The sequence below is a fragment of the Hyposmocoma kahamanoa genome, unplaced genomic scaffold (assembly GCF_003589595.1).
Source record: "Hyposmocoma kahamanoa isolate Upper Pololo Valley unplaced genomic scaffold, ASM358959v1 88, whole genome shotgun sequence".
NCBI lineage: Eukaryota > Metazoa > Arthropoda > Insecta > Lepidoptera > Cosmopterigidae > Hyposmocoma > Hyposmocoma kahamanoa.
In genome coordinates, this window is record NW_020654466.1 from 16,954,802 (window position 1) to 16,979,544 (window position 24,743).

The 24,743-nt window shown below is 35.3% G+C and overlaps 1 protein-coding gene and 1 long non-coding RNA gene across 2 annotated transcripts in view; both read right to left on the reverse strand.

Annotated features, from left to right (window-relative positions):
* The window catches only part of LOC113235824, a 180,516-nt gene that overhangs the window by 119,725 nt on the left and 36,048 nt on the right, over positions 1-24,743 (reverse strand). The window lies entirely within an intron of this gene.
* Positions 10,242-12,150, reverse strand: LOC113235823. Its single transcript, XM_026471731.1, has 2 exons — positions 11,374-12,150; positions 10,242-11,304 (listed from the first exon to the last, which is right to left on the reverse strand). The coding sequence occupies exons 1-2, from the start codon at positions 12,148-12,150 to the stop codon at positions 10,855-10,857; spliced, it is 1,227 nt and encodes a 408-aa protein (XP_026327516.1). The 3' UTR covers positions 10,242-10,854.

The window sequence follows — 24,743 nt, forward strand, 5'->3', positions numbered from 1 at the left end:
GGATCTATGCAAGAAGTCGTGTCGTTTCTACACACGAACTAAGTACACTGCTTCGCCGCCGGACAAGAAAAAAAAAATCTTGTCTACCCCCGACACGACGCGCTGTGCCGCTATTGTATGGTGCGGGGTGAGGTACATTGTCAGTAAACGAACGTTTATGTGCGTGGACGGGTGTTGCTTAGTAGTCAACGTATACAACAACATATTTCTTCCCACAGTCGGTAGTACCTGGAAGCTACCTGGAAGACTCGTAATGCACTGACACATTTTACCCTACACACGTCTGTCCCAAAGCATTCGTATCGTGTACATACTCATCATTTCCTCGTCTCGTCATCAACAGACACGACCTGTTTTCGTAGCTAGACAAAGTTCTTGTCGTATACAAGACCATGCTCATCTTTTCTGTAACAGACACGTCGAATTTCTTAGAGTGTACACGCGCCCTAATAGCTCAAAAACAAATATTAAAATTGACAACCAATTCGTACATTAAATGTTATTCATAAATACGTTTCATCACACTTATTGAAGCATACGGAATCACATTAAGCCTATTTTAAACAGCTTTATATCCCTGTAATAAGTGCGAAAAACCAAAACGCGCAACATCTTTTTTACTATTTTTGCACAGACAAAACTTTTTCTGACCAGCTCAAGCCGCATCCGCTTTTATAAGGTAGGATGACAACCTTAGATAACGATTTTATTAATAGTATTGTATGTGCGAATCCGATTTCAATTTAAATCAAAACAGTACGACTTATTAGTCATATACTTACAATACTATAAATTTAAAATCAGCACAGAGTACTAAAAAAACCGACCTCAAAAGTACGTGGAATTACTTCTATTTGCCAAGTTTTACTGAAATCGGTTACCGGAAAGTGCGCAAACCCGGATTCATCCCCTAGTTCGCCACTATAGGGGACTTGACACAGGAGATAATAAAAATCGGTTCTCACTACTCTTAGTATATTGAGAGAAAGACGCCTTGAATTAAAGAATAGCAAAATCAACCGCTAAAATAATTGCTCATTATCCCAAAATTTAGGCGCTATTTTTAAAAATGATTCTTTATGCGTGAACAGCCACCCTTACAGATGGATGATTTTCTTCAAAATTAAATGAGACCACTATGGAGGTACCCTCTTTCCAACAAAAAAAGAATCATGAAAATATATACAAAAAAAACAAAAGAAAACATACAATCGAATTGAGAACCTCCTCCTTTTTTGAAGTCGGTTAAAAACATAGTAGCAGTAGAGCTCCTTGTAAAATAGTTCGTCCAGGGAAGTACTGTTAACTTACTTATTTCTGCCGCCAAGTAATAATGTTACTACGTTTCGGTTTGAAAGAGTGAGGGTGCTAGTCAAATTACAGGCGCATAGAACTTGTGAACTATGTCTCAGGGTGACGAGGCGCAGTGGCGGTGCCACGCAGATCTTTGCGATTTAAAGCTCTGAGCGACACTGCAACTATTAAGGACAAGCGTGTCGCTTACCGCCAGACACATAAGTTATTCGTCCTATCACTTGATATCGTAAAAGAATATCTGAACATTAGGTATATCATTGTAACATCTATGTATTCTGGATCGGGTTGTTACTTTAGATGCTTTGTTTGGTAAACACTCTAACAACACGTCCCGCAGTTGATTTTTCTATACAGAGATCACCCATAAACTTAGTGCTCATTCATTTCTTACCGAGAAATAATCCAATATCTTATTCTTCTTTACAATCCATTGTCTGTCTGAATTTCTGATTGCATGATAGCCAGCAGTTCAACCTCGCTTTGCGAGCAACGTCACCATATTTCACTAAGAATTGTAATGAATGAACATTACGTGAAAAAATAGCCATTACATAAAAATACGAATTTGCTAACAGATCAATAAATGTTTATTTATGCATTTATTCCATATTACACATAAACATTACATAGATTTTATAATAAAATTTAGTACGGTATATGACCCTGTCAGGGAAACTAGCAAGAAGACTTAAAAACAAATATAAAATTATTATACTTCATATTTAATTAATAAATGACATCAAGTGAACTTTCCGTGAGTTATGACTTTAAAATTCATTTATAGTGTAGGCTTTTTGGACGAGAAATTGTTTTAGTTTATTTTTACATGTGTTAATGTTATTTTCTTTTTTAATTATTATGGGAATTTAATTGTAGATTAAAATTGATTTATACAATAGACTGTCTCTGTATATTTCTAATTTAGGTTGATGGAGGATCAGGTTATCTATGATAAGACGTTGACGATCACGGTGGCCCAAAAGATTACACTCTGGGGGTATACTGTGCAGAATTCCCTGGTACGAATTCCGGTAAGACCAATTTAAAAAATTAACTTCTAATTTGGTTCTAGTACAGGTGTTCTGTTATACAAAGTACAGTGATAATATTGTGCCAGACTATACACAAAGTAACTGTATGAATAAACCCAAATAAATTATACGCATCGTAAAATATGGTACTTTTTCATAACTACGCCAATAACTTGGTCTCAAACCAGGGAATTCACTGTACTATGAGTACCAAAGCAGCGGTATCCACTCCGGGGAACTACAGAGAACACCCAGACCAAAATCCATTTAGAGAACTTTATACCGGTAATCGAACCCGAGACGTTGAACCTCTGAGGTCGTTGATATTCCAATTTGATATTTCAAGCACACTAAGCGCTTTCCCGTGGTAGCTTAATATTTCACCTAACGCCTTTCAAACCGTAGCACAAATGCCGTTGTTATCGCGTAACATACATACAAGAATCTCAGTACAGAGTACTAAAAAAACCGACTTCAAAAGTACGTGAAATTACTTCTATTTACCAAATTTTATTGAAATCGGTTACCGGAAAGTGCGCAAACCCGGATTCGTCCCCTAGTTCGCCACTATACGGGACTTGACACAGGAGATAATAAAAATCGGTTCTCACTACTCTTAGTATATTGAGAGAGGAAGACCCCTTGAATTGGAGAATAGCAAAATCAACCATTAAAATAATTGCTCCTTATAATAAAATTTAGGCGCTATTTATAAAAATGATTCTTCATGCGTGAACAGCCAAAATTAAATGTGACCACAATGGAGGTACACTCTTTCCAACAAAAAAGTAATGGAGGTACCCTCTTTCCAATAAAAAAATCGGTTCACAAATACCGGAGTTATCGCGTAACATACATACAAAAAAAAATAAAAACATAGTAATAAAAACATAAACAAACAAACAAAACGAATTGAGAATCTCCTCCGTTTTGAAGTCGGTTAAAAAACAAATATACGAGATTTAGATGCGGAAAATAGTTTCACTTTCAATTTGAAGCAGTCGCAAAACCTAAAAATTCGATAAAACTATGCTAAATTATAAATTTTGACGTGTCAGCTTCAATAGTCCTTAGAATAATAAACTATTGTCTAAGAAAAGTAATTTTACCGGCAAGTTTCGTGCGTGACTGCGCGCCTGACTAACGCCGGCCGTATATTTATTTCCTATTTCCTCTACCATTAGGTTGTACATTAAATTATTTTCCGTTGCTTTGTTTTCCATTTATGAATATTATTAAGTTTGTGATATTTTATTTTTACGGTGCTTGGCCTTTAGAACGAGTTGGAGCACGAATACGGAAGAGAAAACTGAAAATGTAGGTCAAGAACTTTAATATAATAAAATGCTACATCTGCGAACTATTTCACAGCATTTTAATTTTTGTTACACATCTGACAATTTACTACTTCGAAAAGGAATATATTGAAATTCTTTGTTAAAAATTACCCTTACATCATAATGTTCCAATCTTTTTTTTTTTCTTAAATAACGGCTTGTGAGACTAATTTATTGTCTCAATTTGGCCAGTGTCAATGTTACAATCAGTTACATACTTAGAGGATGGAAAAAATAAATTACATATTTAATATTTAAGAAAATGTCATTTTAAATGACAGCGGGAGACACGGAGAAACAAATTATATTAGTTAACTCATCACGTATCCTAGAGACATACGGTGTCCTTAACGATTTATTTATTTATTTATTTAATAGTCTATTGCGCAAGAAAAATACGCAAATCACATTTAATATAAAGAAAAAAATCCGAAAAGTTACAAAAATACACATACAATTTCGAAGGATCGCATTATGTTCTAAATTTACAAATATCTTTTTAAGTTTTATTTTGCGTTATTTATAAAATAAACTTGTATACTTAAAAGCCACTCAGAGAAAAACAAGATTTAAAATGATTTCACAACAGCCAAAAAAACCTTTATAATGGCTCCATCGTTTTCGTTCAGTAACTTTAACTGTTGACAGGTGTCAACGTCAAATATGGAAAATTAAAGAAAAAATATTTGAAAAATTTTCGGAAAAATATGATTTTTTTTAAAAAGGAAATTTTTCCATGACCCAACTAGGCTTACGTAACACAACAAAACAAAAATTATGTAGTACAAAAAGTTATCAATAATGTCAATAGCATTAAATTATTATGGACTACTAACGCGTGGTTTTCATCCACAATTTATATTTTATTAATATTTATTTATTAACAGACTTAAAAAAAAGATAAGGGTATACGTTCGAATGTATCTACGTTTTATGTATATGTATGTTGTCCGATTTATCCGTCATTAAAAAGTTGCAAAATCCAGTCCATCAATACATGCACCAATAAAAGTCTTGTAAACAAATGGACATCTATGAAACCGCAAAGCTTAACAAAAACAATTGTCCTCACGCCCACCCAATGCATTTCCTTGTCACCGAAGACCGCAACAATATTGTTTGTGGCAGTCGCGTGACAGCAAACGTTGAAGGGGGTGCTATTCGAACTATTGAGAGATGGAATTACAGGTAACTTTGAGTGACCCGCTTTTAGACCCGTGTTCTACAGAAGTTTAGTCTTGGGACGGGATAAATAATTGGTTTCCTTTTGGATAAGCAAATCGTATGTTGATAAATTTATAAGAACTAATTGTTAGTGCTGACAGAATGAACATTGTCTAAAGCCGGATAAACTTGATTCAATAAAATCAGATACTAAAAAGAAGGTAATAAATTTAGAACCCAAAGCTTTAGGCTTCGTCAATAGGTGCTAACAATAGGCTCGCACCCGACACGGTCGAATGTGAATCATCATTTAATTGCATGCAAACGTGTGTGTTGTCAGTCTTGTGTTGGATACATCCAAATTCTAAATTTAATCTAAAAAATAAACTTGCTTTTGGTGACTTTTTCCTTGATTTGTCATTATTTTGTTTGTGTTTCATGCTCCTGCACATGTTAATGTTAATTTCGATTTAAAATAAAACCGAACTCTACTCAGTCGTCTACAGTGTTCCAAAAGAGCATTATTTATCCACCATCAAAATGTCATTAACAATTAAAAGTGCGCTCTTAGACAGTTCAATTTATTAATTTAAAAACTCTTTTTTTTACCCACTACAAATATAACTCATTTTATAGTTGGATGGTCAAAGAGCACAAAATTTTACAAATTATATTGTTCAGTTGAAAATGGGCGACCGCAGAAACAGTTGCCGCTCATAAAACATTATGTGGTATGTGAAACTACACTAATATAGGAAAATTAGTTGCGTCGAAAAATTATTACTAAAGTTAACAGTTCGGAATACTCGAATAAAATTTAATATCACTTGGGAATGTGGCTAAATGAACCCATTAATTCAAATTAATTTGCACGAATAATTTACCTTTGGCCTGTTTAAAACGAGTTTCTGTCTCAGTTTAAGTACTAACATTTCAAAACGGGAACAAACGCGATTAAACAATTTAATAGGTATTTTCACACCTACCTATTACCCCGGCGGTTCGGCCATGTTGCACCGGCCGTGGTCACGGGTTCACTCTCAATCACGGCCTGTGCAAAATGTTTAAGTACCTTACAATACCTTGTATCGTCTCAATAAAGTATTAAAAACCCGTGATAGCCTAATTTCGACCTACCGCCTCTCAAGCAAAGGCCGTGGGTTCAATTTAACTGCCTCCGTGGCCGAACCCTTACCATATAGGCAGTAATATTTTTTTGATTAGTGGATACATTCTAATTTTACAACAGTAATAAATACATCATCATAGTCATAATCATCAATAACTGCCTCGGTGGCCGAACGGTTACCTAGCCGGACTACCACGCTGTGGTCCCAGGTTCAATTCCCGGGCCGGGAGAAATATTTGTATGGCCCACATTTATTTCTTTTGTATGTTTGGGTGTAATTTGTGGTTGTCTATGTGTGTGTCCATGGCACCCGCGATACAGGGTTTCCCATGTGGGAGGCTATGTTGAGTATGTGCGTTATTATTATTATTTCTTTAGTTTTCTTAGCTTTATTTGTAGCTGGTTTGTTATTATTATTATAAATCCGAGCTCGCACCTCGAAGGTTTTCGGAATTTCCGTTGCGAAATTTACCATGAGCCTTTCGGTCACATGGAAACGTTGTGATGAAACCTGCAAGTCGAAGAAGGTTCACAACCCTCGGACAACTGTGAAGTCCCCAACCCATATTGGGTCATTGTGGCTGACTATGGCCTAAACCCTGAGAGGAGACCCGTGGCCAGCAATAGGACGTATAAATGTGTTGATGATAATAATAATAATGAATAATAATAAACGCACACACTCGTAGCCCCGCACTAGGGAAACCTTGAGTCGCAGGTGCCATAAACAACCACAAATAACATCCAAACTCACGAGGGAAATAAATATTGCCCATACAAATACTTCTCCCGGCCAGGAAATCGAACCCGGGACCTCTGCGTAGCAGTCCAGCATGGTAACCGTTCGGCCACGGAGGCAGTTATTGATGATTATGATTATGATGATGTATTATTGTAGTAAAATTGGAATATATCAACGGTGGTTGACCTTACCGGGTAATATATATTATTGTCCCTGTACATACATACACTAATCAAAAAATATTACTGCCTACCTGCATCATCAACTACCTTTACGAAGGAGGTAACGTACTGAAAGAGATAAAGCTACTCGATTTCAGTATCCGGGCCATATCGTAATACTGGAATGCTCAACCAAAGTAGACTCATCAATCCATACACATAGCTTTGAACGCTATAACAAATCTTACGAAAGTAAGGGAAGAGAGAAAAACTTTTCTATGCCCTCCATCGAAGTGCTTACAAATCAAACGGGCAGAAAAAAACTGTTTAAAAAAGCTTCGAAAATTTAGAATATTAAATCTGCTTACGACTATATTAATTATTTCATTTATTTTAAGCATTTTTTTCTTATTCAATCGACTGATTACTTTCTATATACTTGTACATTTAGTGTTAAGGTGACGCAATTGTACTTCTTGTAAAGTAACAGGAATTGGATTAACTTGATCTTTTAAATTTTATTTTAAATTTATGACGTGTCAATAACACTTTGAATATTTTTACAATTTAAATCTCAAGTTACAAACATAATCTCAGTACAGAGTATTAAAAGAACCGACCTCAAAAGTCATTCATCCCCTAGTTTGCCACCCTAAGAGGTGGAATATTTTCTTCAAATTTAAATGGCACCGCTACCTACAGCAGCAGGGTACCTCACCCTGCTTCCAATAAAAATAGACTCATTCACATCGGTCCCCAAAAAACATACAAAAAAACACACAGTCGAACTGACAGCCTCCTCGTTTTTTTGAAGTCGTTTAAAAATTACTGGCGATTTTTCTGAAACTTAAATGCTTGTTATGTTACAGATATGTTAACATATTTAATTCAATTTGGTCAAAAGCACAATTACGTCAAAGTAGCACCAAATAAGCGTTAAAGTGACGCAATTGTACTTCTTGTAAAGTTATTGGAAATGGATTAACTTGATCTTTTAAATTTTATTTTAAATTTATGACGTGTCAATAACACTGAATATTTTTACAATGTAAATCTCAATTTATAAACATAATCTCAGTACAGAGTATTAAAAGTACCGACCTCAAGTCATTTATCCCCTAGTTTGCCACCCTAAGAGGTGGAATATTTTCTTCAAATTTAAATGGCACCGCTACCTACAGCAGCAGGGTACCTCACCTTGCTTCCAATAAAAATAGACTCATTCACATCCGTCCCCAAAAAACATACAAAAATAAACATTAAACACACAGTCGAATTGACAGCCTCCTCGTTTTTTTGAAGTCGTTTAAAAATTACTGGCGATTTTTCTCAAACTTAAACGCTTGTTATGTTACAGATATGTTAACATATTTAATTCAATTTGGTCAAAAGCACAATTACGTCAAAGTAGCACCAAATAAGCGTTATATATAATATAAGTAATATATATATATATATATATATATATATATAATATATAATAGCACCAAATTATATATAATAGCACCAAATAAGCGTTATATATAATAAGGAGTATCTTTCTTAGGTTCGATTTCCAGTTATAAATTTACTCTAGTAATATTGTAATATAAGATAACGTACTGGTGAAGCTGTATTTGACATCAGAAATAAAACAACAAAGAAGAACTTAGTTACCTTACGTATTACTTAGTTTCCAAGACAGTTGCCTTAAAGACTGTTATTATATTCTTTGAACCATTTTACAGCGTCGAGGTTTTATATTACTTCAAACGAAATGTAATGGTACAGATTTCGCCGTTTCTCAAGTCTTAATGTACTTCTTTTTTCCGAATTTTGTTTAGAATCAACGCTGTCTGAGACTTAAAGCCTTGAATGCAAGCTCGTGTTGTTACATCATTCAAGATTCCATGTTTTTTTACGCCTGTATATTTGTTGGTTACCATTCCTTGTTTTTCGCACATAGTTAAATCAAAATATATTTTTTATTATTTTTGGTACAAAAATCGAACAACACAAAGAAAAATCCTTCGATCTGACTCGACCTATAGCTCTGTTGGTAAGAGCAGTGGCCCCGGCATGACAACAGAAGCTGGCTCGAGTTCAGTCAAATCAAAGGATTTTTTCTTTGTGTTGTTCGATTTTTGTATCATTAATAATAATAATAATCGATAGTAGTATTGCTAACAAACAATGTATAAGCAGGTACAATTTATAACCAATTATGTTTTTCATAATACTTTTTAATCATCATCGCAGTCTGATTTCTTGCAGTACCACCGAAAACCGAATTATAACGAAACCGTTGTTCTTTCAGGATATGTTGGACGTTTATCGCAAAGACACGATTAGGTTCGGTTAAGTTAGCTTAAGTTCCCCACACTAGAGGAGCTAGTTCGGCGTGCCGCCAAGACCGCGGTCCAGGTGGGGTGGGAGGAGGCACTCCGATCGGCCAGATACGGGGAGCGCACCGTCCAGGCGCTGCTCCCTGTACTGGCCGATTGGAGAGAGAGGAGGCACGGGTCCCTCACCTAACGTCTTGTTCAGGTACTCACCGGACATGGCTGTTTCGGTGACTACCTGCACAAGATCGCACGGAGGGAGGTGACCCCGGAGTGTCAGGAGTGCGGCGCTGCTACAGATTCGGCGAGGCACACCTTGGAGGTGTGCCCGAGCTGGAGCCAGCAGCGCTGGGATCTCGTAGAGGTGGTGGGACGAGACCTCTCACTGCCCAGCATAGTTAGAGCCATGCTGGGAAGCGAGAGGTCATGGCAGACGATGGTCTCCTTCTGCGAGGACGTGATGTCACAGAAGGTGACAGCCGAACGGGTCCGCAAAGACAGCACCCTCTCGGACCCCATTCGACGTCGGCGGAGAGGACGCACGCGACGGCTCTTCGCCGACCGCCTGCGTCCCATCAGCGGAGGCCAGCAGGGTGCGCGCAGGAACATCGTGAGGTTTTTAGTGGGTATGCTCTTGGGGATCGACATAGTCCCTAGGAGAGAGTCCCACATATCCCCGCCGTCTCCCAGCGGCGGGGAATGCGTAACGTATTTTCCTCACGGTAATAAAAAAAATAGGTAAGGTTAAGTTAGGTTTAAAAGAAAAAACATTTTCCTCTCAAAATTACTTTCGAGGTTATGAAAATTCGATCAAACGTTATTTCTGGAAAATGTCAATTGGGACTATTGATAGATAACCGTACCTCGTAGGAAATCAGACTGCCTAATGCATTGACCTACCAAGAAATGTTCAAACAACAATGGTCAAATGTTCAGTCTTCGTTTGGGCGACCAGCACCGCGGCTGTCAATCACGCCGTAGTGTACATATTAAAAACTTCTAAAAATAACATAAGTAAAACGAAAAAAGAAGATGGTGTATCATATATTTATTAAGTAGTATACTGTGTTATCATAGTTATCATTTAAAAATGTTCTTTTCAACAGTAGTATAGTGTTTAAATGGCCTAAGGAGAATGTTTAAAACCCATCATAATTAGTTATAAGCAAAGAAAAACAACAGTAACTTACTTAAAACAGACCGTTTGCCTAGAATAAGAATGAGTGTAAAACATCACCATCTGGGAGCAGAGCCATTATTTTCCGTTAGACAAAGCTCATCCGGTCCGGACGGGTCCGGGAAAAACCTTTGTTGCGGACAATTAGCCTGCTACTATGAATTAATTCATCACCACGACTGCGGCCTTTAGATCATCTTTATAAATTTCCTTTCAAAGCTGAGAACATTACTCAAACTTCTAACAAAACAGAAAAATTGTGTGCCGTCATATTGGGTGGCGATTAAATGTTTCAAATACATTGGGAAAAACGAAAATGCATCTAAATTTCAACTCATGATCACGAATGTAACGGAAGAACAAAGAAATACCTAGCATTTACTACAACATTACCAGCGAATTAAACACAAGCCATTACTTCACTCTACAGAAATTATAACATTACAGACCTTGTGTCGAAATACATAGATTAAGGTCACGTCTCATTTAATACAGCATTTAATGAATATCCTCTTTCAAAAAAGTCATCAACAACGCCATTAACTCTTTCAACGTACAAAGATCCATTTGGCGATAAATCCTTCGGTAATTCCTCCTTGCATATTTCACCTGTCATTTTGATAGCTTCATCAACATCTGCTGTTATAATTTTCATCGAAACTAAAGCTTCAATAAGACCAAATACTGAATATTCCTTTAAATGTTTATCAAATACCCTTCTAGGGTACACGTCTTCGACGTCCAGGTTACATTGTCTAAGTACTGCTGACATAGTATTATAGTAAATGTCCAAGATCCGATCTTTATTAGCAGAGAGGAAACTTCTGTCGGTGGACATGTATAAAAAGTACGAGATGTCAGTCACTGGAGATGCGTATCTCAAAAGCTGATAGTCCACGAAAATGACGTCGATTGGCCGGCCACTCTGTAATCAAGATTTAACATCGTCACATGTTTCCCATACACTGTTAATTTCTACATCTTTGTCACTCACCTGATGTCTATATAATATATTATTGTTCCAACAATCGCCATGACAAATAACACTATAAGGCACTGGCATTGTACATCTGTTTAAAACTTGCAAGAATCTAGGTAATAGTGCTCTCAATTTTTCTCTAACTACTGGGTCAAACACTACATTCACGGAAGCTTTGTAGTAGCACTCCATAGACTTAGACACACGGTCTAGATCTGAATATTGAACGTCTGTGTGACAACGAGTCTTTAGCTCCTCAAACACAGTTGGCTTAACTTTTTCCAGCACAAACGACAACGCGTGCATTTTTGCTAAATTTTTCACCACGAGGGAGGCGTGCGCTACATCAGTCTCTTGAAATCTATCGAGCATCTTGAATCCATCATCGGTTATACTGTGAAAAGCTATGGTTTCTTTATTATACTCCGCACTCGCATAAAAGCAGTTGCTAAATTTTGTTTTCAATCCTTCAATGATATTGAAACACCTTTGTATATCTAGTAGCTCCGGTACGATATATTGGTAAAATGTATACTCCCGTAAGTATAAATCTCTGAAAAGCTTGCGCATATTCGGATCCGGATGCCATTTTAATATAATTTTATAATGAACCTTCTGATCGTCTTGATATCCCCTTAGTTCTACTTTGAATATTCCAAACATGAAATTATCGATATCGTCAGAGCCGTACTCTGACGTGTATTCTATGTCTTGAAGTCTCAATTTATCAGCTATTTTATAAATAATTCCGAGAAAATCTTGATGATACCGTGAAACTTTCCTGACGGGCATATTTTACAACTTTACGTTCTGCGTGAGCTCTAAACGCGCACTGAAATTGAGATAACACTCTGTAACTGATGTTTCAATTTGTAGTACTTGGATCAAGGTTGACGTTATCTGCAGTTTGTGTGTTAGATACCTATCAGTTAACGATTTGTCATGGACGCGACGAAGATAAAGTGTCGCAATATATTGCGACGAGCAGAATTGCCTATCTATATAAAATATTGTCTGGACAGTCACTTCTGGATAGTCATTCACTTGCTTCATACTTTCCGCTTTAGAACTTACTTTGAACGTAGCTGAGGAATATAGGCCTTCACTTTGCTCAAATATTAGAATAATCTCTCAAACATTTTATAACGATATAGCATCATCAAATACATCTGAGTACGTCATAACAAATTTAAATACATAGTACCGTAATACAATTTTGTTGACAAGTCTATTATAGGAATTGAAACTGTTTTTTGTGATTTAAGTCGCGTACATTTGTTTTTTAAAACAAACCAATTTTTCAGGTTCTTTACTGGTCCCAGATTTGTTTGAAAAAACAAATAAGCGCGATTTAGATCCGAAAAAATTTCATTTCCCATGTGTAACAATCGCGAAAACCTAAGAACTTGATAAGTAAATTATTACTTTTATTTTTTGGATTGCTAAAGTAAATCCCAAACTCCCAGAACTTCACTCGCAAAATGCAGTAAACACATCAACAGAGAAATCTTTAATTCTGTCAGTAATTCAACACTCTGAGCCAAACTAGAAGCTTTATCAGTGCGGAACAGTTGTCTGACCAAGTATAATATAGTTGAGGTTTATAACTGGTTCGTACACAATGCCTTTTGTGAGGACTTTGAATGCTCGTCCTGTTGGTGCGATGACTTACGCAACACTAGGGTCTGGTTGGACTTCGTATTGAGCCAATAATAGAATGCTACTATCGTATCAATTGTGATCTCAGAAAGGAAACATCCAAGATGTGTTGTATTCCTATTTTGATGAAATGAACGGCAATGTTGGCAACAACACCTATGTTATACTTGCGTCATGTTCACTGATTCAATCATTCAAGTAAATGATACAACGTGATTATCAAATAAAACAATTAAACGCTATTTAGACTCTGTGATACAAAACCATATCCGATACATTTTAGGTAAATATTTATTTTGTGTATTTACGAAATTACGTTAATTACAATGCCACTTACGAGGTTTAAAATTATTGTGAAACAAAAACTTTACACTAAATGTATACTGCTTCTGCGTACTTGGATGGCAAAAATCCACGTTAGTGATCCGTTTAGATGAATAATGAATATTCTTTATTGCACCAAAAAAATTATAAAGAAATATAAATTATAGACAAGGTGAACAAAGGTGGACTTATCTCTAAAAGGGATCTGTAACTCTAGCAGGATGTCTCGATCTATATTTGAAATGAATGAATGTTCATTTACAAAGAATAACCTCTAGAGTTTCTTACTAATTCTTCTCAATGGAATTTACCTTACGAATTTGCTTACCTCGAAATAAAGATTATTTGAGTTTACATTTGAGTAAGAAAAGTTTCGCTCTTGAATTCAGCAATCATCAGTTTCACTATCGTTCACTCATTAAGCTGAACACCCTGTATGGGATACAGGCTATCTGACAAAGTGAGAAAAACAAGAAGAACAAAAAACGAGATAAAAGGTTTTTTTTTTTTTTTTTTATTATTAAGGAATAACAACAGCCAACTTAAATACGTCTTACAACAAACAATATTTGTCTTAAATAACTTAGGCCAAAATAGTTATCAACAATGACATAAATTTTGAAGCCTTATAAACGAACAGAACAAAACAAAATTAGTAGTGAGCTTATACAATTTTAAATTAATTTTTAATTAAGGTTTAAATTAAAGTCTACAATAACTTATTTGTCGTGGTTATACATATATTACAAACAATAATAAAACATATATTAGTGACATATACTTAAGATATAACTAATGATATATGATAGAATATATAATCGATAACATGTATTTATATAATTATATAAAACTAAATCTTTAAATCTAAAAAAAAAAAACAATACTTTAAATTAGTTTAAATTAGTTATTAACACATTAAATAAAAACAAACGTACAGATTATGTGACGTGTAAAGATGTTCAAAAACTCTACAAATGGTGTAGATGTTACGTATACATTTGATCTACAGATTTGCAGATTTGACATTTTTTAAGAAACCTTCTTTACTACCAATGAAAGGGTCGATTCTACTAAAGTGCACAATTAAGAGTGTATGCTACCTCAAATGGTTTTGGTTGAATCCGCATAACAGCGAAAGTGTTAATTCAATCACTGTGGAAATGCAAAATAAAATTGAGGATATACACTATAGGGTGTGAAAATACGATTCCTAAAAATTTTGGCGTAACAAAAAAATACAAACTTACCTCCAAATTGTACAAGAATACCGCCTGTATTAAATAGGTACATTACATATACCAATGATTTTATATCAACTGAACTAAATAGGAGATGTATAGTATAGGAAATGGCTTTAATTTCGATTGTAAAAATAATTAATTCTGAAATAACGCCAGTGTCCTTGCCGCACGACTCAAAACAACATGAACCGAATTAGTATGGAAAAAAAATTATTCGAGCTGAGGTAGTATAGATTCCTAATATACTCAAATACTTATAATAAAAATTCCCACCGAAAGTAGATAGAGAAAACTACACTGAAAATTATCCAACCACCTACGGGCTTTACAGTGCGATTACATGCGATAGCCCCTATTACAAATTTCTCTTTGCACCAGTTGGTCAAAGACATATAGTAAGTATACAGGAGAACGCATGTTGTATGTGGATCTCGTTTTATGCATTGAAAGCTTTGTCTGCATTGTCACCGGGGCTCTGAATCTAATCTTGGCTCCATTCAAACTTGAATATCGTTCCGAATGAACGTGACCGGACAATAGAGGTCTCTTTATCAGTCTTACACAACTCAGTTGGATATTTGAATATTAAGTATTGTTTGAAGAATAAACACTTGTTGAAATAACACAATGGTGAATGTTTGGCTAAACTAATCAATGAACTTGGTTGGCCTTAGCGAGGCATCGCGTTTTCCTCCTTGTTATGGTTGCGCTAATGCTAGGAATTGAAAATCGTCTACATCTTTCAGATGATGTTATTTATGGCTTTTATTACGAATAATTTCTTTTTCTCAAACATGACGAAATGACGAATGATGAATGACGAAATTTTGTCATTTATGGACCGTGTGACTTTTTCCGGGCCAAGGCCTACAAAGTAAGCATGAAAATCCAGTCTGTAGTGTATGCACATAATTGTGCCATAGACATTAGACAATATAAGTTACATTGCGGCCCGCCGTTCCCGCACTACGACACTAAACAGTGGTGTGAGCGAACGTATCGCATGTGTACGTGAAGTAAACACATGTTGTTTCATTGAGCTATCCCTAATACTAAGTAGCGTAAACGCCACAAATGGCGACGAGGGTAAAGAACGTGAGTAGAATTAATAATATTCGAGATGTCGTCGAAGTTATCAGCTCCGACTCAATTTTATTAAAAAAAGAAAGAAGTGGAGGTATGTATCACGATTCGACGAAGTCATTAGAATCCATTTCACTAAGGCATATAAATATAATATCTGTATATTGGAAGCATGTGCCATGCATGAGTTGAAATGATTTAAGTCCATTAAATAACATATTATCCGCATATCATGGTGTACTACACCCGTGCCATATTCTATTACCTCGAGAAATGATATAACAAACTGATACCGTTGGCTACTAAACTAGCCAAAAAGACAAGTACCTGCTAATACTTACAAAAAATAAATATTCTCGTTGTTGTGTAGTTGGTATTGCCTGTATTGAAATTGCTAACTTACATTGCAAAATTACGTATGAACTACAAATTACGATGTTCTCCTACGACTATACATAATATGTGAGTGACTTTACAGGAAATTGATGATCTGAGTAGATTTGTTACTTGCAATTTAAAGAAACTTGATGTTAAAAATATAGAGCAAAAAAAAACAAAAGTTTAATAAGTGGTTTATTCTGTCCTTTCAAAAAACTGATATAACAACATTCCCAGCGTTTGTTGGCATTAATATGATAATTATCATTAAGTAATGATATTCGACATAATAAAGTACAATCAGCAACATCTAAAATAAAAAATGTTTTCAACAAATACGATTGATATTGATATACACAAACCGAAATCCAAACTTCAACAATAAATAGTGCCTATAAATATTAGCCGAATAGAACAACAAATATGAAGGAGTGAAAACACTTTGAGTACCCTATACAGTGAAAATTATAATATTTTAAAGTAAGGGAAATTACTTATAAAAAGTTAAGTGAGTCTGTAATCTATATGGTCATGAAATACGACGGAGTGATCCACGAGTTCTTCGTAAATTGGAGTTACGTCAGTGTACGCACTCAAAACTGAAAATTATAGGTTACATCAATTATGCGATCAACATGACCATAAAATGCGAAGGAGCGCAAACTCCTACAGTTCCACTTAGACAGGAGCTATGCTTGTTTATGAAATTTGATAATGTTTGGTCTCCAATTGTCTCAAGGTTTAATCCTATATATAGACAACTATATACTATGGCGGCCTATCTCAAAAACAAGTGATATGTCAGGTCACGTAGTGTGTGCTACGTAAAGTTAACGAATACCACCCCAATGTTGTCATTAATCTCTTATTATACCCAATGAAAACTTTGGAGTCTAATTCACATCAAAATTTTGCCATTTCTGAATAAATGTCAGAAATAAATAAAAGATCAATTTCAAGTTGAACCGCTATTCTTGAAAAGCAGCGATATGCAGGCAAGCGTACCTGTTCGTTTTGTTTCCACTTTAATTGAATTTCCTTCTGTCCGTAGTAAGAAAAAAGTGACAATGAACCTTAGAGCATATCGATCAACTATGTGTCGAATTCAAAGTAGCACAACGGTGTCCAAGCACAAAGCTCGTAGAAAAACCAATTGTGGTCAAACTGGTTGCTCAAATCGTATGGCTCACATAATGATACCTTCAAGTATTTTAATTCACGTAATCATTTAACGCTGGTGCGAATTGATATGTAATAATATACCCAAATAAGAACTGGTAACTACTTTGCAAGTACCAAGGTATCATTGCAGATTCGTAATGAAGATGAAGGTCAAGGTGATAAAAACGGACACGATGAAGAACAATGTAAAATGCTTTAGGCTTTGTTTATTTAGTAGATTGTGACAGTTAGTAATGATTATAAAAGTAAAGTAAATGTACACATTATTAAAATTTGTACTAATTTTATTGAAAGGGAGAGATGTAGTGTATGCACATAACTGTGCCATAGACATTGGACAATATAAGTTACACCGCGGCCCGCCGTTCCCGCACTACGACACAGTGGTGTGAGCGGACGTATCGCACGTGTACGTGAAGTAAACACATGTTGTTTCATTGAGCTATCCCTAATACTAACTAGCGTAAACGCCACACAGTCCATTTCTATAAACTTTTAAATCTACCTACTACCTACTGATAGTGAAATATGTAAACAGGCAAAAATAAAACTCATACAGCCAACTGCCCAGCGTTCATAGTTGTGAAAATTAAAAGTCCCTGTACCACTTATTTAAAAAAAACGAAAATCGTGATAACATTATTATAGTGGTACCTAATCTTTTGTTTTTTCGTCTTTTTTGTATTTTATTATTATGAGTGCTAGTGAGAAGAGCGATAATGAAAATACACAGTATTAAAATAAACATTCAAATGCATCATCAGACGTTCACCAGACTACTATTAATGTGCCTGGAAAAACAATAACATTTTCGTCAAATATTACTTTTAATATTAATTAATATTTTTTTACCTTTTCTATTTTCCACGTCTTCCCCTCTTTATTCTTTTATTATTTCTTCACATTGTTTGAGAAAAATACTATACATGCCTCGGCGGGAACGGGAACTGCTTTTCTCGTTATTAATAATATACTATTTATTAATTCATACGGTTCATTATAAGTATATAGGATTTATTATAAGTTTATAAATGTTAGAATCCTTATGTGGATTGTAGTTTTGATAAAGAGTAAGTTATTTTGCACTTATTTAATCGGTTTATTGTAATTTATACGGAGAACACACATTTCATGAAAAATCAACAATATACTTGAGAATTACCATATTACCTTTTGTGTTTAAATTTTTGTGGATATATATTTCAGAATAATTCAAATAAAATGTGTACTTGAAAGTGCAAAGTGGTAATATTTAACATTTCACTGACCTATGCTGACTTTTTTTATCAATGTAATTTTCTACCAAGTATGTCTTTTTTATGACACCAAGTAACGAGGCGAGAGGGAGTATCATAAATAAATTCAAAGTTGTGTATTACAAACTCATTTTTTACTTAAATCATTCGTAATTTGGAATATAGAATTGTTCTATGGTACCAAGGGACAAACAAGTCGTGCGCCTAGTTATAAGCGACACGCCTATCCACTGCACCTACTATCAGTTGCAGTGCAAAAGTTGACAAATGTAATTTCACCCTCAAGCACACTTACGCTTCAAAGCCGGAATGCAGTAATGCGAGCTTGGCGGCAGAAATAGGTAAGGTGGCAGTACTTCGTTGGACGAACTCTTTTACAAGGAGCTTTACTGCTACTAAATAATATTACTATACTAAGGCCCTTTCCTGATTTGTCGGTGCGGTAGTGGTGCGTCATCAGTACGCTCGGTATACGCCGTATCGAAAGCTTACCGAGCGGCGCAGTTTGGACAAGAGCGGGAAGGGATCGTCTCCGTTTACGGCATACCGTGCCGATCAGGAAGCGCACATTGAAATGTAATCGCTCGGTAAGCTTTCGGTACTGCGTATACCGAGCGTAACGATACTGCACCACGCTACCACACCGACGCTACCACACCGACAAGTCAGGAGACGGCCTTAATACGTACATATTATTTTTAACCCCTGATGCAAAAGAAGTCAGTTATAAGTTTAAACCCTTTATCTCTATGACTGCCTGTATGTCTCTCTGTGGCATCGTAGCTGTGGCTCCAAAATGGATGGATTGATCTCAAAGCGGTTTTTTTTTTTAATTTGAAGGCTAATTTAATCGAGATGGTCCCTAGCTATGTTTGAAGAATATGCTAGCTTTAAAGTTAAATAAAGTTTATCAAGTTAAATCTTAAACAAACGTGTAGTCCCGCGAGATGCCTGTAAAATGCACAACAATGTGCGCTCGTCGAGCCTATTAAGAGACGGCGCCGGCGTCGGCCGTGATGTCTACGGAAAACTGATTTCCTGCGCGTCTAGACGTGTTTCCCTCGCCAAATTACCTTCCATGAGGTATTAGAGCCGAAAGTTTACGCTCAGGTTTAAACAGCGATTATAATCCATTTTTTATGTGTTTATACACAGATAATAACCTGTTTCATCTAGTAGTGGTAGAACTGTTTGTGAAAGAGTTACCACCTCACCTATTCTGCCGCCAAACAGTAATGTCAGCATTACTGTGTTCTGGTTTTGAAGGGTAAGGGTGCTGGTGAAATTACAGGCACATTGGACTTGTCAATGTATCTCTCAAGGTGACGGGCGCAGTGGCAGTGCCCCTCAGATCTTTGCGATTTAAGCCCTAAGTGGTACTGCAACTGTTATGGATAGGCGCGTAGCTTACCATCAGGCGCACGACTTGTTCGTCCGGTCACTTGATATTATAAAAAATAGTTGCAAAATAGAAACATAGATTTTTATTCTTTTTATTTATTAGTGAAAATCAACAGCCTTATTATATTGAAGCTATCAACTCAAAAGTATAGTAGGTAGTAGGGGTGTAACCCACATTTAATTTTTTGTTACAATTTCACTTTCAATGATACTGAGGTACATCATTATTAAATATAAATATTAATATAAATATAAAAAAATATATATAATAATAAAAAAAAATTATGATACTAAGTGACGGGGTTAACAAGTTGTGCGCCCGGTGGTAAGCGACACGCCTGTCCATAGCAGTTGCAGTACCAGTTAGAGCTTTAAATTGTAAAAATCTAAGAGGCACTGCCACAGCACCCGTCACCCTGAGACATAAGTTGACAAGACGCGTGTGCTTTTTATTTCACCAGCTCTTTTACCCTTTAAAACTGGAACGCAATAATGCTCATATTACTGCTTTCCGGTAGAAATAGGTGACAGAAATTCTGAAAATCTAATCTAGGACTAACTCTTTCACAAGAAGCTATAGTGCTTAAAAGTTCAATATTAGCAAACGTTTTTTAACAATCATATTAGCTTGTAAAGTTTCGCTATATCAATTCTGTCACAGAACTTATTATAAAGTATTCCGAATAATCCCCAGTAAGGTGTATAATTAATGTATGTCGTTTGTAGCTGGGAACCAGTCGGGAAACTAAACAATCACTATAATTTGTATGACAGGTGGACAGAGGGACACCTGTGTATAGTGTGATGAAAATTAATGGAAGTTTCGAATGGGTTGACCATTTTAAACCCTTTTTTCTCTTTCCTCATCTACAGTAACACATTTTTGTAAAAAGAAACTGAATAAAGAAAAATATAGTCTTTAACTTTAGTAGCAGTAGAGTTCCTTGTGAAAGAGTTCGTCTAGGGAAAAACTTCCACCTTATCTATTTCTACCACCAAGCAGTAATGTGAGCATTACTGCGTTCCGGTTTTAAAGGGTAAGGGTGCTGGTGAAGTTACAGGCACATGGGACTTGTGTTGACAAGTCTCAGGATGATGGACAAAGTGGCAGTACCCCGCAGATCCTTTGCGTTTTAATGCTCTGAGTGGCACTGCAACTGTTCTCATATTAGGTTGGTTGTGCAGTGAGGTAGTTGGGATGTCATCTGATTAGCGACGTATAGTGAAACAGGAACAATTTCAAAAAGTGTGTTCATTCGTTCATGGTGCAGATAGAAGTGACATAATAATTCCATTACAATATAAGTAATCTTATGCCTACTCAACATTTCCTTTCTTATGCAATCCAAATTTAAAGAAGTCACGTTGCTTCGACACATTACAACTCCCCAGAAAAAGAACATGGTTCACCACCGGTTTTCGAAGAAAATAACGATATGATATTAAAGGAAACACTGAATAAATTATACATGTACATTTAGTAAGATAATTTAAACTGAAAGTATCTTTTTTTTTAGCACAATTAATAAAATAATGATCAAATATAACATAGGAAATGAAACTATTTTTCCGGATTTAAATCGCGTATTATTGTTTTAGGTGTAATCTGAATGGTGTAAACTCAACCTCTCTCAATCTCTTCTTAATGGCGTAAACTCAACCGTGACCATGGGACCTGTAAAGGCCCCGAAAGGTGACTCGGTGACAACAAATTGAAATTTCTTAACTTACGAATCGAATTAAGGAACAAAGGTCACGCGATTAATGGTTGATATGTTCATACGAGAAGCACATAGGTAACTATTACATGTACAGTCCATTATATTATATAAAATAAATGATTCAATGCGCGAAAACTGAGATTCAACATACAATTTTCTTATTCTCGCGTACATTTATAATTTTGTGATATTTTGTCGAGTTTCGATTTTCGCGATTGCTACACATAGAAGATGAAACTATTTTATGTTAGATATATGTAATAACTATTTAACAATGGTGAAAAATTAAGTAGTTTTCATTAACTTTAGATATAACTGGTTGATGACTTCACCATCTCAGTCAGCCGTGACCATAGGACCTATAAAGGGCCCGAGACGTCGGTTTGTTTGAAAAAAAAAATGTTTTTTTTTCATAATATTTGTGATGTTTTTAGCTAAAACTACAAAGTAATATGGACCTTTAACATCCATACTATAAATGATATAATTAGGTGATCAGTTTCAACGCTGCCCAAAGCCTGTGTTTGTAAATTAATAAGCATATATTATTCAAAGTCAAAGTCAACGAATATTTATTCCATAGGTAAAATAAATTCATATTTGAAAACGTCACATTTAAGCAACGCTGCTCGTTCACTACGCTGAGTTCCCTGAGAAGAACGAGCAAGAAACTCTAGCGATTGCAATATTCAAATAAACATAAATGCTATGGACTACACTTTGAATCAAATTTGTGTGGAATCTAGAGCCATGTCGTCTTTCCATACGTCTTTATCTAACACGTAGGCATCAACTTTGTAATAGGACTTTTCAATAAAAATATTTTTAATGTAGTTTTTAAACTTAGGAAATCATAATCTTAATATATGCTCCAGAATCTTATTGTAAAAACGTATACAGTTCCCCATAAAAGAGTCATTTACGTTGCAAATTTTAAGGCTTTCGTACTCATTCACTAAATGATTCAGTCCGTCCAGTCAACCCGTGACCATGGAGCGTGCAACCGTTCCGAAATATCGAGTAAATATTAAGAAGTCATACCGTGGTAAGGAGCCTGACATTAGTGACACTCATTCATTTACCTTGGTTAAACGAAATCGTGATACCATGAGTTTAGATCTTAGGTTAATATTATGGATATCTTCTCTCTTATTGAAATATTATTTAACAATTATTTCTGTCATAACTAGTGGTCAGATATTCGAATGCTTTAAGTTACTTTTTTTCGCGAATTGCTGTCAAAAATGAGAGGTTTCTTAAAATATATTTTTTATTTTTTTAAATGGAAGTTGGAATGTTGTGTCATGTTATAGATTTTATATTTTTAACCTATTCACTGCTCCACTGCTGGACTTTTCTTATCATTAAAATTACATTTTGTTTGTAATGTTCGAAGTTTTTATATTTGATACTTTCTACAAATATATGATAAAAAATTATTTAAAATGAACATAACATTACAATACATTGTAAACGTTACTTATCCTTCAATTGTATACTTGATAATTTCGTCTATACCGGTATCGCAATTTTTTTTTTTTAACAAAAGCGCATTTCATGAGAGCGTGCAACCGAATTGTAGGTAATAAGCGTCCGATTATCCTACCACAAGTAATTACATAATTTAATATACTATTTATAGCGTATTTGTTTTAGTAGCCGCCAGACACAAGACACGAAAAGGACTTTTATAAAAACAAAATCGTGAGAATTCAGCAGAGCTAAACCAAATTGCTTTCGGGTCAACATCTTTGAAATTTGAATATCAAATGAGTCCATCTTGAAGCTTTTGTGCGATAATAAAATAGGCTAAATAAACCGAAATTCAACCTACAATTTTCATAATTATTTAATAAAAGCAACAACCGATTACCTGATGTCAAACTAGAGGATACCTGTAATATACCTACCAAAGCAACAATAACAAGCCCAACATTTAGACAAATGCGTAAATCGTCTCGTTTGCTTCTTAACATGTACTAGTCTTAATTTTAGTAGCAGTAGAGCTCCTTGTGAAAGAGTTCGTCGAGGATAGTACTGCCACTTTACCTATTTCTGCCGGCATGCAGTAATAACAAAAAAAAACACGATATCGATCGTCTGCTTCTTACACATTTACTCGATTTTGTCTGACAGCAGATGTTGATAGACAAAAAATATGATGTCGATCGTCTGCTTCTTGCACATTTACCCGATTTTCGCTGATCACACATGTTGACAAAAAATACGATGTCGATTGTCTGCTGCTTAAAAATTTACCCGTTTTATTTGATCACATGTATCAATCGTAAAAAATCGAGGAAATCTATAAGCACATTAACATACATTACTCAATGAACCGAGGACCTCAAGTGAAAGCAAAAATAACAAAGATCGTCATGTCTAAAGTTTCATTTGCTATTTTAAATTATACAATATCGAACAAAACGTCAACCCTTTTTGCGAAATAATTCTACAGCATTTCATCAACACAGGACTATAAAGGTGGAATTTTGTCGTCGAGACACGTCTTGTTTACACCGAGTGGAGTGCTTTTAATAAAATTACTCACCGTACAAACATTTGCAGCCGTCTCCTGGGCCTGCGCTTATTTTGCATTCCCAGTCGTCGAACCCTTTTAAACGACATTAAATATTGAAACAGTGGATTTTTAAAGTGGTTACCATGCGAGAACTGGGCGTTGATTGATCAATTTTGTAAATCGCTACGTGTCGGTGTGATAAGCCCACATAATTTGCAAAATGACAACTTTTCACAAAAAAAAGTGTTACAGATTCTATAAACAAAATTAATCGATAACTTTTTTATGCTTAGGAGTCTATGCTATGCTATGAAAAAATATATGTACAATTAAGGATATGCACTGACTACTATACGGTGTAAAAACACGATTCCTAAAACTTTTGAATATAGAAAAAAAAATCAAACTAACCTCGAAATTTTACAAGAAAACTGGGGGCCTACCACAACCTCTTAAAACAATATTACTTTAACCTTACATTGACTTTTCGTACCACGACGCGCATAAAGTAAGCTTATTTGTAATGTTAAAACTATGATGTTTTATTGGTAGCGTTGTGACTATTCATTCACTCAGTTCGTACCATGACGCGTCTTTGATATTGAAGTAATATTGCTCT